Source organism: Salvelinus alpinus, chromosome 20 (assembly GCF_045679555.1).
Source record: "Salvelinus alpinus chromosome 20, SLU_Salpinus.1, whole genome shotgun sequence".
Taxonomy (NCBI): Eukaryota; Metazoa; Chordata; class Actinopteri; order Salmoniformes; family Salmonidae; genus Salvelinus; species Salvelinus alpinus.
Window position 1 is genome coordinate 46,170,126 of NC_092105.1, and position 15,734 is coordinate 46,185,859.

Sequence of the window (15,734 nt, forward strand, 5' to 3'; positions counted from 1 at the left end):
ACCTGTTTTTGCTTTGTCATTATGGGTATTTTGTGTAGATTGATGAGGGGGAAAAAACTATTTAATTAATTTTAGAATAAGGCCGTAACGTAACAAAATGTGGAAATGTCAACGGGTCTGAATACTTTCCGAATGCACTGTATATCCATAACAATGATGGCAGCTGATTCATGATTTTGACTGACTGAGAAACACTGCCTGTCGGTCTCGTCCCGACTCCCGTCATGTTCATTACTATGGGAAAGCTGGAGATCAAATTTGAATATTGAAACAATGTTGCAAATGTCTTTGAGACAGAAAGCAAGGTTTTTACAAATCTCCGCTGTTGAAAACTAAATGTTAGTCTAAAAGAAATGTGAGATAATGTCTAGATGCTTTTTATAGTGGAGATGTTTATAAAAAGTTATAAAGTGCCCGGCTGGGCTGATGAGACAGTGGATTGCGCAGTCAGGTGGAACAGAGTAAATAGGCATTTTTGCGTCATAGATTTAGCCGGTGGTAACTTGTCGAATAGACACCAGCTGGAAAACAATTTTAGCCAATCAGCATTCATAATTTTGTGACAAAACCATCTGTAGAGTTGAAAATGAGATGGAAACCCATTTAACTTGTATATTGTATTCGGTGCATGGGAATTTAACCAGAAAAGTAACTTTTGTGTCCACTACATCGTCACACACATCCTTCTATCCGCAAGGAGTCAATTTGATGGAATTACATCTCTGGTGGGAAAATGCGCATAGTGTTTTTTTTATGTTTGCATGAACATCTGTCGCCAATTGGATGGATTGTGATATAGAATGAATGGTGCTGTCGGAAATTCGTAAATGCAACATTCCGACACAGAACTAACCACTTGACAGATCCTCCACATAAGAGTTACAAGTTGGAAACCAGAAGGTGATAACTGAGTTTAGAGTTTTTTGGGACATTTCATCATTGACCTTTTACTTTTTCTTTTTTTTCTTTTTTCTTTTTTTCTACCCCCTTTTCTCCCCAATTTCGTGGTATCCAATTGGTAGTAGGTACTGTCTTGTCTCATCGCTGCAACTCCCGTACGGACTCGGGAGAGGCGAAGGTCAAGAGTCATGCATCCTCCGAAACACAACCAAGCCGCACTGCTTCTTGACACAATGCACATCCAACCTGGAAGCCAGCCGCACCAATGTGTCGTAGGAAACACTGTACATCTGGCGACCTGGTCAACGTGCACTGCGCCCGGCCCGCCACAGGAGTCGCTAGTGCGCGATGAGACAAGGATATCCCTGCCGGCCAAACCCTCCCTAACCCGGACGACGCCTGGGCCAATTGTGCGCCGCCCCATGGGCCTCCCGGTCGCGGCCTGGGCTCGAACCCAGAATCTCTGGTGGCACAGCTAGTACTGCGATGCACTTGTAACCGATGATCACAAGTTAAAACATTTTTTTTAAACGCTGATTTTCAATCACTGTGAGATTCGCAATAGGGAGTAAGCAAAAAAACTCATTGCAGGTTTTGAAAATCAGTTTTTCCTAATTATAGCCTTTGATGTAACAGAGAAGCATTTTTTAGGTAATTTCTTCTCGTCTTTTTAACCACAGATTATAGAAACATGCAATTTTAACATATTTAGACATATTTAGACACTGGTATGGTGCTGGAGAAATGAGTATGAGGTTGAAAAGTGGCAGAATTGCCCTTTAATAATGTGAATAATCTAGCTAGTTTTACCATTTTGTCAATGTTACCAATCTAGTTAACTCATTATTAGCTACCTAGCTCATATGTCAGTGGTTGAAAGTTGTTATGACTTCAAAAACACTTGAACACACTCCTGTTGTATTTATGACTACTAGGAAATAACAATATTCCAATGAGCACTGAACACACCAGAAGTCACTCATATTGCACCTTGATGGTAAGTTCAATTTGACCAACTTTCATGGTGTTCCATAGTGACAGTGCCCCCGGTGGCCAGGCGGTGAGTGACCAGTTTGTTCTTGACTGGGACTCTGTTCTGGTCAGCTCGGATAACGTCATCGTGGCTCGCCTGGACGGCAGTGGGAGTGGGTTCCTGGGCCAGAGGGTCCTGCATGAAGTCCACCAGCGTTTGGGAACCGTGGAGGTGCAGGACCAGATCGCAGCAGTAGAGTATGTACTGGAGCATGATCTGAACACCATCTGAAAGCTCTCACATGGATACTGTTGAAAGAAATTGTTGACTCGATGGGAACTGATTCATTGCATTTCAGAAATGTTAGACTTTAATACCCTCCTGTATTTTCTTAGGTACCTGACCAAGCTGCCATATGTGGATAAAAATAATGTTGCTGTTTATGGAAAGGTAAGGAAGTGTAATGGAATATTTGTGGATATGGTATATTTAGCTATAACCCCTTTTTTTTTGTATTCTTACTTACAGTACATGGGTTTTTACCTATATCCAACATTGCATGTCCAACTATTTTTGGGGGTGTTTCCCCAGGCTTATGGGGGTTTCCTGAGCTCTCTTCTACTCCTCTCCTCTGGCTCCATGTTCAGATGTGGGGTTGCAGTTGCTCCCGTGACAGACTGGAGACTCTACGGTACTTTCCCAGTCTAAGTTAAATCCTTTCAGTAGTCATTCATTTAATAGAGTTTGTCAAGTCATGTCCAATATCTCTTAGAAGTTATGCTGATGGCCACTTAATACATCAGGATTTGTCAAATACGGTAGGCGGATGCGGCACTCATTCATTGACGTGAAATGTAGGGCCACGTCCAATAAGGCTGAAGGATGATGTTGTTTATATCATTCATGTGAATGGTAAGGCCAGCATGCGCTATTACTCTATAGAAATACGGCAGGCACCGGGAGGAAATACAGTGTTTCCTACTACTTCAGAGCTGCCTTTGAATATCTTCCTCAAAACACAGTGGCATGAAGCCCATTGATAGTTCAGGGATTTTAGAGGTAATAATGATGGAAAATATACCTGCTTTCTGTCTATGCAATCACTGGAATCTTTTCTCACTTTCCAGTTCGCCTGAATTTTTGCTCTTTACTTTACATGATCAATCTCATGTTTCCTACCTGTCATTTTTCAAAGACTTAGTGAAAAAATCCACTCAAAAACTATATTTTGGTATTTAAAAAAATTAGTCCACTGTTAATACAGTCCCAGAACGTTTTGCATGTCAGCAGTCAACTTTTCAAGATATTGGGTTTTCAAGCAGTGTCACTTGCCACATCCTCATGATAATGTGGCAAGTGACACTTTGCTTCTTGAAAGTCCAATATCTTGAAAACTTGACTGCTGACAAAAAAAAAAAACATTTTGGGACTGTATTAAAAGTGGACCAATGAAAGAAATACCAAAAAACATACTTAACTATGTTGTATTTTTCTAAAGGTTCGGCCTTCACTGAGCGTTACTTTGGGTTCCCGGTCCAGGATGAGCGTAAATACCAAGTATGATTGACTTTCTACGTTTAAAAAAAATAATAATATTGAGAGGTGGTCAAGGTGGAAGCACTTTGAAAATTCTACATTTAATCTTATCATGAGCAATTCATCCAATAAACACTTGTTACAGTGCAATAGTGTCATATCTGTTGATTCTTCGCTAATGGCAAGCCTCTGCTAAATCACACCAAGTTGTGCTTGAATGCTTTTCTCTTATAGAAAACGAGTTGGTATTTACAGTATGTTTTCAGTATCTTTCACCGATGTAAAATTGTCATTGTGTCTCGAACAGCTCTCCAGTCTGCTTCCCAACATCACAGGCATAGGTCAACGGAAGTTTCTCATCATCCATGGAACAGCAGATGGTGAGTACTAGTTCTCTCTAGTTGCTACTCGGGGCATGGTTGCACGCTATTGTTGGACTTCAATGCGGAGCTTATTTTGTAGGTTTAATGAAAAAGATAGGAGATACGCCGTTGTCTAATTAGTGTTTTATCTGTCAGACAGGCAGTGTTTCGGGTCAAACAATGGGCTTATTCATTGTGTTCGGTTGATTGTTCACCTTAAGTGGGGATAAAAAGACAGATGTATCATACTGTTGTTAATGAAATAAGATGTAATTGACAGGCACTCACAAAAATAGAACTGAGCAGCACACGTTATAATTGCATACCAGGTACTTGTGCACATGCTCGATTTTTAGTCTGTGCCCATTTAAACCTGAGATACAGTGCATTTTAAACTTATAACTTGAAGAATCTTCAATTGTACGTCTATTGTGCTATAGCTTCATCTACTGTATCAGATCTAGTTCATTTCTCAATAGCTTATTGACTATGACAATGGATACTGTTTTTTTTTCTACATTGCTCCAGCCTCAACCCTGTAGTATTGCATTTAATTGTGTGAAATTGCCTACAATGTTATTAATTTTGGATGAAAATGCTTGTCGAGCAAGGACACCAACGTTTCAATTATCTCACTGTATTTCCTCCCTCTCTTTCAGCCACCGTTCATTTCCAGCATTCCGCGGAGCTGGTGAAACTTCTGTCAATATCAAACGTTAACTACACTCTGCAGGTGACCAGTTACATTCTCCCTTCCTATGCCAAGAGCCATTTAATGTCCCTGACAAAGGAGGCCTCAGTGATGCATGTATAATTGAAGCCGACCTCCCCCTTCTGCCTTGAATCATTTATTATTTAAAGTTTGACAAAGTGAAAATAGTTACCTGCTGCGTGGTGCCAAACCTGCCCTGAGGAAAATCTGTCTGATATTTAAAAAAGGCCCCACTTTGAAAAGTAAGAGGGAGAATTCAAGAAAGAAATAGTGGAGGGATAATGGTAGAGTTAAATTAAATAAAGGTAGACCTCAGCTAAATTACGTTGCCACGAGCAGCATTGCAGATGTTGCGATGAGCCAGATGCAAGACTTCGCTCTCACACAGTCACCCATAGTATCTGTGCAGGAGTTGGCTTCTTAAAACGTGGTAGCTACAGGACCAAAACAGTAGAGAAGTTAAGCCTCGCTCTTCACCGTTTTTAGTTGTTGCGGAAATTGACCCACTATGCTGTTTACTTTGTGCATCTACGTCATATCGCTGAGTCTACGTTGAGGTGTAATTAATAAAGGTAGTTCTGCACTTGTGTTGTGACATTGATAATAGTGGTAGTCATATAAGTTAACACTGCTTTTTATCTAATTCGTAATAACAGTAAATGTAAAACTACTCTGCTGTAGAATTCAATATAATGATAATAAACAACTATTTATTTCTCTGTTCCCTAGATCTTCCCAGACGAAGGACACAACATTTACTCTGTGAAGAGCCAACGCTACTTGTTGAACTCTGTCATGACCTTCTTCAGGGAATGCTTCCTAGTGGAAATCCCTGTAGCTCATCCTGTGTCTGAGGATGACTAGGATGACCATGTCTCACCTTGTTTTTGTAGAACCTGTTGCTCCTGGAAACGATGAAGTGGTCTTTGACCTGCTTGTCTGAGGAACCACCAGTGAGAAGTGGTGAGATATGGTGAGACAATGTGAATGAGAGAGGGGTCAGACAATGTTGTTGTGCTCTATGAAGGGTAATGATAGGCTGAGAAGAGATTGAAGATTTTTCCTGTACAGTGATGTATACATTTTCCTATTGCTATGATCAAGCAATAGTTCACATAGGAACATTTAGGCTGTTACCAGTGTTCTGCAAATATCATAAGTATACAGTTAGCATGGTAGAGATTCAGTAGAGAAGAAGGGAAACTTGTTCATATTAGCTGTTTGTATGGGAGGTATGTTTTAGTCTTTACTGTTAAAGATGTGAAAGGGAGATATTTATTTATTTTTTCCTTTTAAAGAATATAGTTATTTCAGACAGCTGTAATGTATTGTGAATTTTAGATATATATTCAGTTTCAGTTTTAAAATGGCATTTAGAGCGTACATTAGGGATAAATACAGGTAACCGGGATCCTAGGACTGTCACTCTTCACATTTCCCCCCAAAGTAAAATGACCTGGGAAATTAAAACATTTTCCCCCAATATTGCACTAATGTAATTTCACAAAATACACAATCGGCGCAGAAGCAAATTGGCAAAGATTTTATATATAGCACATTATCCAATCAGGTTGTCGCATGGAAGCCTTTAGTCTAGAGAATTCACCATAAATTCAAAGCACACACAACATTGACACTGCTGGACTGCCAACAAGACTTAAATACAGTTTAAAGTTCTCATCAGAACGGAATATTCTAAAATCAGCCCGAACCCCCCAAAAAATCCAGATAAAAAAAAAAAAAAACTATAGGCTATATTGATTTAAAATGGTGTTGAGAACAACGTGCTGGATGGGGGGCGGCAGCGGAGTGAGTAGATGAGGAAACGGACATTGGGACTAGAAAAAGCGCAAAGAGAGGAAAACTCACCTTATTTATGATCAACTGATGAGGAAAATATTGGAATAAAATAGGCTAATGCAATTGAAAGCATTGCTTATACTGAAACTCACTCGGTCATATCCAACCGTTATACTAATGTAGTTTGATAGTTCTTTCAAAATGGTGGATGGATGACAATCTACGTCAGGGGTGTCAAACTCATTCCATTTAGGGCCTAGGGTCTGCGGGTTTTTTTTTTTTTTCCATTCAATTAATACCTAGACAACTAGGTGAGGGGAGTTCTTTACTAATTAGGGAAAGGGGATCCCTAATCAGTTCTACAACTGAATGCCTTCAACTGAAATGTGTCTTCCGCATTTAACCCAACTCCTCTGAATCAGAGAGGTGTGGGGGGCTGCCTTAATCGACATCCACGTCTTCGGCGCCCGGGGAACAGTGGGTTAACTGCCTTTAATTCATCAATCAAGTACAAGGGAGGAGCGAAAACCCACAACCCCCCCACCCCACCCCGTCTGGAATGAGTTTGACACATTATGCGAACACAATCTGAATGGAGAATGATTACTATTTTATAGATTCAATCATCAACTGCGCACAGATACTGTGATGAATGAACTCAGCTACTTTCTATTCTCTCATTTTCAATAATTCCCATTCCACCAATCACAAATATGCAAGATTGTTACTGGGTAAATACTCAATAACTATTACCATTTCAAACAACTGATTCCACACTTTTTTTAACTAACCAACAGTGAAACGGAAAATAAGAAATATCATAAAATAATCCTATACACCAATTTAATGCTATAGTTGTGTGTGGTCACGTAGATGATCATTTCAGAGAATGTGTGATCAACAATTTGTATGAGAATAGATATGGATATTTTTAACTTTTACTGCCTCAGAAACCCGGATCCGGGAGCACCCCCCACCCCCCACACACTGATTAGCATAGATAGCATAGCTTCAGAAGTAGATAGTAGCATCTAAATATCATTAAATCACAAGTCCAAGACACCAGATGAAAGATACAGATCTTGTGAATAAAGCCACCATTTCAGATTTTTAAAATGTTTTACAGGGAAGACAAAATATGTAAATCTATTAGCTAAACACGTTAGCAAAATACACCACTATTCTAACTCCATCAGTTTCTTACTCCTTCAGGTGCTATCACCAATTCGGCTCAACTAAGATATTGATAGCCAATAACCTATAAAAAAAACCATCAGATGACAGTCTGATAACATATTCATGGTATAGGATAGTTTTTGTTAGAAAAAAGTGCATATTTCAGGTAGAAATCACAGTTTACAATTGCACCGACCATCACAAATCCACTAGAATTACTAGATAGAGCAACGTGTATGACCAATTTACTCATCATAAAACATTTCATAAAAATAGACAAAGCATAGCAATGGAAAGACCCAGTTCTTGTGATTTCAGACCATATTTCAGATTTTCTAAGCGTTTTTCAGCGAAAACACAATAAATCGATAAGTTAGCATACTACATGTTCCAACGTTACCAGAGCATCGATTCCAGCCAAAGAGCGCTATAACGTAACCACCGCCAAAAGATATTAATTTTTTCACTAACCTTCTCAGAATTCTTCCGATGACACTCCTGTAACATCATTTTACAACATACATATACAGTTTGTTCGAAAAGGTGCATATTTAGCCATACAAAACCGTGGTTACACAATGAAAATACTAGGAAATCAAGCCTCAATATGTCTGACGTCATCTATCAGAGTGATCTAGTTTAATTAAAAGCTAATCATATACTTGACTAAAAAATACAGGGTTGACAGGAATCGAAAGACAAATTAGTTCTTAATGCAACCGCTGATTTACATTTTTAAAATTATCCTTACTTTTCAATACAGGGTTGGCCAAGTGAAGCTATACCAAACAAAATGGCGATATATGCGTTTAAAATATTTCGACAGAAACACGGTTTATCATATTAAATATTGCTTACTTTGAGCTGATCTTCCATCATATTCTTGGGCAATGTATCCTTTCTATGTTATAAACGTCTTTTGGTCGATAGATGTCCTCTGTCCTTCGAAATGTCCATCACCAACGACCGACACCCTAAAGCGTGTCCAAACTTTCAGAGTGCACGACAAAGAAATTCCTCAAAATCGCACTAAACGGATATAAATTGATATAAAACGGTTAAAATTCACTACATTATGATGTTTTTAACAACTATAACGACTGAAAACATGACCGGAGAAATACTGCTGGTTAGAAAACGATTTGGAACGAGGCAGGTCCGATGTCCTTTACGCTTCAGGCGCACGTTGAGAAAGGGTGGTCTCTGTACATTTTCGTCTTTTATAATGGCTGTGAACGTCCCATCGATTCCATTGAAAACGTGATGACGTACAGACACCCAGAGGAAGACGTAGGCAGTGTCGGTTTCTTCATAGCATTCACTGTCGCCTTAAAAACAGACCCCAGATCAGAGGTAAAAATTTCTGAAATCTGAACCCTGTCATGAAAAGTGCTGTAGAAATTGTTCTGTACCACTCAGAGACAAAATTTCAACTCCTATAGAAACTATAGACTGTTTTCTATCCAATAATAACAATAATATGCATATTGTACGATCAAGAATTTAGCACGAGGCAGTTTAATTTGGAGACACAAATATGCTAATGCGGAACAGCACCCCCTATAGTCCCCATTAAGATATCTTAATCTCCCTGTTATTCATGAGCTGATCTGCTGTCTGTATTATCATCAACTTGATTTTTCCAAATAGGAGATATTCTGCCATTCATTGGAGGTTAACCAGCAAGCTGAGCGATTTTGGTCATTTGACTTTTGTTTGACTGCCGTTAGAAAGTTTGCATGATTCGACAACGCCATATCATACTCGGGGTGCGAGCGCTCTGTGTCGAGATAGCATAGGCTTACTGCTGAAATGCGCTGAATTAATTAAGGAACGTGATAATGCCGGGGAATATATGAACGGCCTGTTTTTCAATTCACAACAATGTCATTGGAGATCAAAGTTACTCTGTCATTAGTAAATATCAGTTTCACTTGCTGTGAAATCTTTACATAGTGGCACAGCCAAGCCGGCAATGTGGCATATCGACAATCTTATCTTGGGAGAACCCTGGCATAGTGACCATATCTTGGTTTTAAATGTTTCAAATGGGCACTTCCGGTTTTTGTGGTGTTTTCCAGGGCTCTTGGGATAAATATTAATTATTCCCGGTATTGAGACTTTTCTGGAAAATATTCATCCCTAGTGTGCATACGTTTTTGTATGGGTGGCCCCAGCAGAACCCACAAGCTGATGTTGCAAGAGCCATGCTTTACCAACTGAGCCACTTTCTTGTATTGTACTTTCTTGTATTTTCAGTGGGGTTCGGAAATGATTGACACCCTTCATGAAGACGACCTAAATAATTAAAATATTGAGCTACATTGTATGCTAATGGGAGTTGTGGAATTATATTATTTTATTCTATTACAATTTCTCAAAGAAAGAGATTTTATTTCACAAAAAAATATATACTGTATATATTTGTATTATTGACACCCTTATTTTCAATGCCTCACCATGAGTTGGAAAACACATTAGGTGGGATCTTGGACCATTCCTCCAAACATAATCCTTTCAGATCGTTGATATCTTTAATCTGTGTTTATGGACTGCCCTCTTCAAATCAAATCGCAGGTTTAATAATGGGTTTCAAGTCTGGAGACGGCCATTGCAAAATGTTAATTGACCATTTCTCTGTGGATTTTGATGTGTGCTTGGGGTTATTGTCTTTCTGGACGATCCACTTGCGGCCAAGTTTCAGCCTCCTGGCAGAGGCAGACAGGTTTTTGGCTAAAATGTCCTGGTACTACAGTAGGTCAAATTCATGATGTTCTGCCTGCGGCTATGGAACCCTGACCTGTTCACAGGTCATGCTACCTTGTCCTGCTGTCTCAACCTCAGAATGCTTGGCTATGAAAAGCCAACTGACATTTACTCTTGAGGTACAGACCTGATGCACCCTCTACAACCACTGATTATTATTTGACCCTCATCTATGAATGTTTGAACATCTTGAAGAACAATCTGGCCTTAACGGCCATGTTCTCTTATAATCTCCACCCGGCAGAGCCAGAAGAGGACTGGCCACCCCTCAGAGCTTGGTTCCTCTCTAGGTCTCTTCCCAGGTTCCAGCCTTTCAAGGAAACTTCTACATCTTTATTGTTTGCTCTCTGCAATTTAAGCTGGGTTTTTGTACAAGCACTTTGTGACATCTGCTGATGTAAAAAGGACTTTATAAATACATTTGATTGATTGATTGATGATGCTGTTGACCTTGAGGCCAGGCAATACACCCATAGTAGGGTAATAGTTTTCATATATATTAATCAAATCACATTAAACTTTTACCAGTTGGACACAAATATACTTACAGACTAAAACTGAATATATAAATATTGCATTTGAATATTTTATTCAATGGGATAGCATTTTAAAACTGAATGCAATATTTATTCAATTCAGTTTCAAATCATGAAATTCAAGTTCAAATTAGGAATTCAATTTGTGAATTACTAATTCAAAATATAAAATTCCTATTTAATATCCTAATACAAATTCATTATTACGGAATTCAAATACAACTTCTGTTGGCACTGAAATACACTGTCCCTAAAAAGTAACTTCTCATTTTTAAAATGGCCTATCTGCCATTGATATGAGTCAAACATTTATTCTAGTGTCAAAATTTACTATAAAGTATAAAAAGGATAATTTTGGTCAAAAAGTATGTATTTTCCAAAACTGAGACTTGCGAGATAATTGGAAAAAATTGTATGTCACGGAATGAAGGGTACTATAACAGTTTTCCGTGCGTGGGGTTTATTTTAAATCTGCCCAAGGCTGGCAGTACCCAAGTAATCATCAATTCAGAGTTCAGTGTCAGGCACCCGATAATAATACCCATGGTCAATTTGGTCATGGCTGCAAGCATTTTTAAATCAACCAAATCTAAAATGCGACCAAATCAGGAAATGCAGTCGCCATACCGTACATCCTTGCCCTTTCAAATAAAATATTTAAATCTTGATAATTTATTTGACCGAGATGCACGCCAACAGAAAGACGCATCATTCTCAGAAAAAACATTTGAGCGAGCGAAACAGCACTCTTCTTTCTCAGTATGTGTAGCCCATGTATCTGATGCTGTGTGGTTAAGAAGAGTATGGCATGTCGTTCTCTTTTCAGCCAGACAGCATCAGGTACATGAGCTAGATATTGTAAAACAGAGGGGTGTTGTTTCGCTCGCTCGGAATGCGTTCTCCGGTGAGATACTCTACATGACGAAAAGTCGGTGAAAATCTCATTCCAAAATCATGGGCATTAATATGGAGTTAGTCGCCCTTTACTGCTATAACAGCCTCCACTCTTCTGCGAACGATTTCCACTAGATGTTGGAACATTGCTGCACGGACTTGCTTCCACTCAGCCACAAGAGCATTAGTGAGGTTGGGCACTGATGTTGGGCGATTAGGTCTGGCTCGCAGTCTGCATTCCAATTCATCCCAAAGGTGTTTGATGGGGTTGAGGTCAGGGCTCTGTACAGCCCAGTCAAGTTCTTCAACACCAATCTCAACAAACCATTTCTGTATGGACCCCGTTTTGTGCATGGGGGCATTGTCATGCTGAAACAGGAAAGGGCCTTCCCCAAACTGTTGCCACAAAGTTGGAAGCACAGAATCGTCTAGAATGTCATTGTACGCTGTAGCGTTAAGATTTCCCTTCACTGGAACTCAGGGGCCTAACCCAAAACCCAGACCATTATTCCTCCTCCACCAAACTGTACAGTTGGCACTATGCATTGGGTCAGGTAGCGTTCTCCTGTAATCCTCCAAACACATATTTGCCCGTTGGACTGCCAAATGGTGAAGCGTGATTCATCACTTCAAAGAACGCGCTTCCACTGCTGCAGAGTCCAATGGTGGCTAGCTTTACACATCTCCAGCCTACCCTTGGCATTGCGCATGATATTCTTAGACTTGTGTGTGGCTGCTTGGCCATGGAAATCCATTCCATGTTGCTCCAGACGAACAGTTCTTGTGCTGACGTTGTTTCCATAGGCAGTTTGGAACTCGGTAGTGAGTGTTGCAACCAAGGACAGACCATTGTTACACGCTCTGCACTTCAGCACTTGGCGGTCTCGCTCTGTGAGCTTGCGTGGCCTACCATTTCACGGCTGAGCCGTTGTTGCTCCCTGACAAACTGACTTGCTGGGAAAGGTGGCATCCTATGACTGTGCGGCGTTGAAAGTCACTGAGCTCTTCAGTACAGCCATTCTACTGCCAATGCTTGTCTATGGAGATTGTATGGCTGTTTGCTCGATTTCATACAGCTGTCAGAAACGGGAGTGGCTGAAATAGCTGAATCCACTAATTTGAAGGCGTGTCCACATACAGTTGAAGTTGGAAGTTTACATACACTTAGGTTGGAGTCATTAAAACCCATATTTCAACCACTCCACAAATTTCTTGTTAACAAACTAAAGTTTTGGCAAGTCGGTTAGGACATCTACTTTGTGCATGACACAAGTCATTTTACCAACAATTGTTTACAGACAGATTCTTTCACTTACAATTCACTATATCACAATTCCAGTGGGTCAGAAGTTTACATACACTAAGGTGACTGACTGTGCCTTTAAACAGCTTGGAAAATTCCAGAAAATGACGTCATGGCTTTAGAAGCTTCTGATAGGCTAATTGACATAATTTGAGTCAATTGGAGGTGTACCTGTGGTTGTATTCCAAGGCCTACCTTCAAACTCAGTGCCTCTTTGCTTGACATTATAGGAACATCAAAAGAACTCAGCCAAGACCTCAGAAAAATATTGTAGACGTCCACAAGTCTGGTTCATCCTTGGGGGCAATTTCCAAACGTCTGGAGGTACCACCTTCATCTGTACAAACAATAGTATGCAAGTGTAAACACCATGGGACCAAGCAGCCATCATACCGCTCAGGAAGGAGACACGTTCTGTCTCCTAGAGATGAACGTACTTTGGTACGAAAAGTGCAAATCAATCCCAGAACAACAGCAAAGGATCTTGTGAAGATGCTGGAGGAAAAATGTACAAAAGTATTAATATCCACAGTAAAACGAGTCCTATATCGACATAACCTCAAAGATCGCTCAGCAAGGAAGAAGCCACTGCTCCAAAACGGCCATAAAAAGCCAGACTACGGTTTGCAACTGCACATGGGGACAAAGTGCAGTTGTGCAGATCGTGCTTTTTGGTAAAGTGCAGATCGTACTTTTTGGAAAAATTTCCTCTGGTCTGATGAAACAAAAATAGAACTGTTTGGCCATAATGAACATCATTATGTTTGGAGGAAAAAGGGGGAGGCTTGCAAGCCGAAGACTCCATCCCAAACGTGAAGCACGGGGGTGGCAGCATCATGTTGTGGGGGTGCTTTGCTGCAGGAGGGACTGGTGCACTTCACAAAATAGATGGCATCATGAGGGAGGACAAGTATGTGGATATATTGAAGCAACTTCTCAAGACATCAGTCAGGAAGTTAAAGCTTGGTCGCAAATGGTCTTCCAAATGGACAATGACCCCAAGCATACTTCCAAAGTTGTGGCAAAATGGCTTAAGGACAACAAAGTCAAGGTATTGGAGTGGCCACCACAAAGCCCCGACCTAAAGCCTATAGAACATTTGTGGGCAGAACTGAAAAAGTTTGTGCAAGCAAGGAGGCCTACAAACCTGACTCAGTTACATCAGCTCTGTCCGGAGGATTGGGCCAAAAATTCACCCAACTTATTGTGGGAAGCTTGTGGAAGGCCACCCAAAACTTTTTACCCAAGTTAAAAAATGTAAAGTCAATGCTATCAAATACTAATTGATTGTATGTAAACTTCTGACCCACTGGGAATGTGATGAAAGAAATAATAGCTGAAATAAATCTTTCTATCAACTATTATTCTGACATTTCACATTCTTAAAATAAAGTGGTGATCCTAACTGACCTAAGACAGAGAATTTTTACATGGATTAAATGTCAGGAATTGTGAAAAAACTGACTTAAATGTATTTGGCTAAGTTGTATGTAAACTTCCGACTTCAACTGTACATGCCATGTAGTGTCGTTTCAGCCATGCGAATTGAAGGAAAGTTGGTGGGTGCACAGTGTGCTGTTCAGATGCTGGAATTATTTTGGTGAATGTGCGAAGGTCAACTAGTTTTTGAATATGCAGCACGTCCAATTGGCTTAAAGTAAATTTAAATACATTTGCCAAAATGATATATTTACTCCTGTCTATACAAAAATAAATCAAATCATTAAAATACTTCACCAGAGGATTATGAGCTTCTTTAAAAAATTTGCTGTGGATTGTTTCAAATTAACAGCATTAACTATGCTTATTTGGGAAGCCGGAAATTTGGACAGCTCGCGTGGCAATAGGCCTAGCTGATTATTGAGTTGCAGCTGTCATTGAAAAGTATCTCAAATATGTGCGTAGATAAAGTGTCATGTCTATAATTGAATGAATAATGTTGAGACAGGAAGAAGTGAAGGGGTGTGAGGCGAAGATATAGGCACGTCTCTCTCCAGAATACATGCTCTCAGCTCTCCAGAATGCCTTAGCTGTCTCCCGCTAATTCTTGCACATTCATTGTTTCATTGTGTGAATTGTTTCCCCTTTGATTGTTTATTTTTTATTCATTCCTCCATTTGCATATGTCACCTGTAGTAAATGTAACATTAGTCCCCGTCATTTAGTTACATTCATTTCTGTTTCTCTACCTTTCTTGCCTTTGTGCTGTTGTCTGTGCCCAATAATGTTTGTACCATGTTTTGTGCTGCTACCATGTTGTGCTGCTGCCATGTTGTGTTGCTACCATGTTGTTGTCATGTGGTTTTGCTACCATGCTATGCTGTTGTCTTAGGTCTCTCTTTATGCAGTGTTGTGGTGTCTCTCTTGTAGTGATGTGTGTTTTGTCCTATATATATATATATATATTTATCCCAGCCCTGACTTGGCTAGTTAAATTAAGACTAAATAAAATAAAAAATTAAAAAATAATGCATGTATTAATTACAGTCATTTACCGTTCTCATTCTCGGAGTGGAAACGTTGTTTGCAGAGTTCACAACATGCTACACTTGTGAGAAACAAGTTTTGGTTAATTTCATAACCATCATTTACGAGTTTTGTCAATCTTCATTGTCTTTTGTTTGGATTGCTTAGTTTGAGCAATGAGCATGTGTCTGGTTTCTCTGTCCTCTTAATGTTGAGGGAGTGCGCGAAAGTGCCCATTTGGAGATGTCTGATTTCGGATCGTCTTAACTCACCATGTCCACCACTAATACATTTTTTCCTCACCTCACAC

The 15,734-nt window shown here is 39.8% G+C and overlaps 1 protein-coding gene across 1 annotated transcript in view; it reads left to right on the top strand.

Moving 5' to 3' along the window:
- Positions 1–5,800, top strand: part of LOC139547003 (inactive dipeptidyl peptidase 10-like) — a 239,922-nt gene extending 234,122 nt beyond the window's left edge. Inside the window, exons 20-26 of the mRNA XM_071356029.1 lie at positions 1,936–2,130; positions 2,269–2,323; positions 2,465–2,564; positions 3,372–3,430; positions 3,717–3,789; positions 4,431–4,504; positions 5,213–5,800. Of these exons, the coding sequence (XP_071212130.1) occupies positions 1,936–2,130; positions 2,269–2,323; positions 2,465–2,564; positions 3,372–3,430; positions 3,717–3,789; positions 4,431–4,504; positions 5,213–5,347 (691 nt within the window). The 3' untranslated portion in view covers positions 5,348–5,800. The remainder of the gene's footprint in view (positions 1–1,935; positions 2,131–2,268; positions 2,324–2,464; positions 2,565–3,371; positions 3,431–3,716; positions 3,790–4,430; positions 4,505–5,212) is intronic.
- Positions 5,801–15,734: the final 9,934 nt, after the last annotated feature.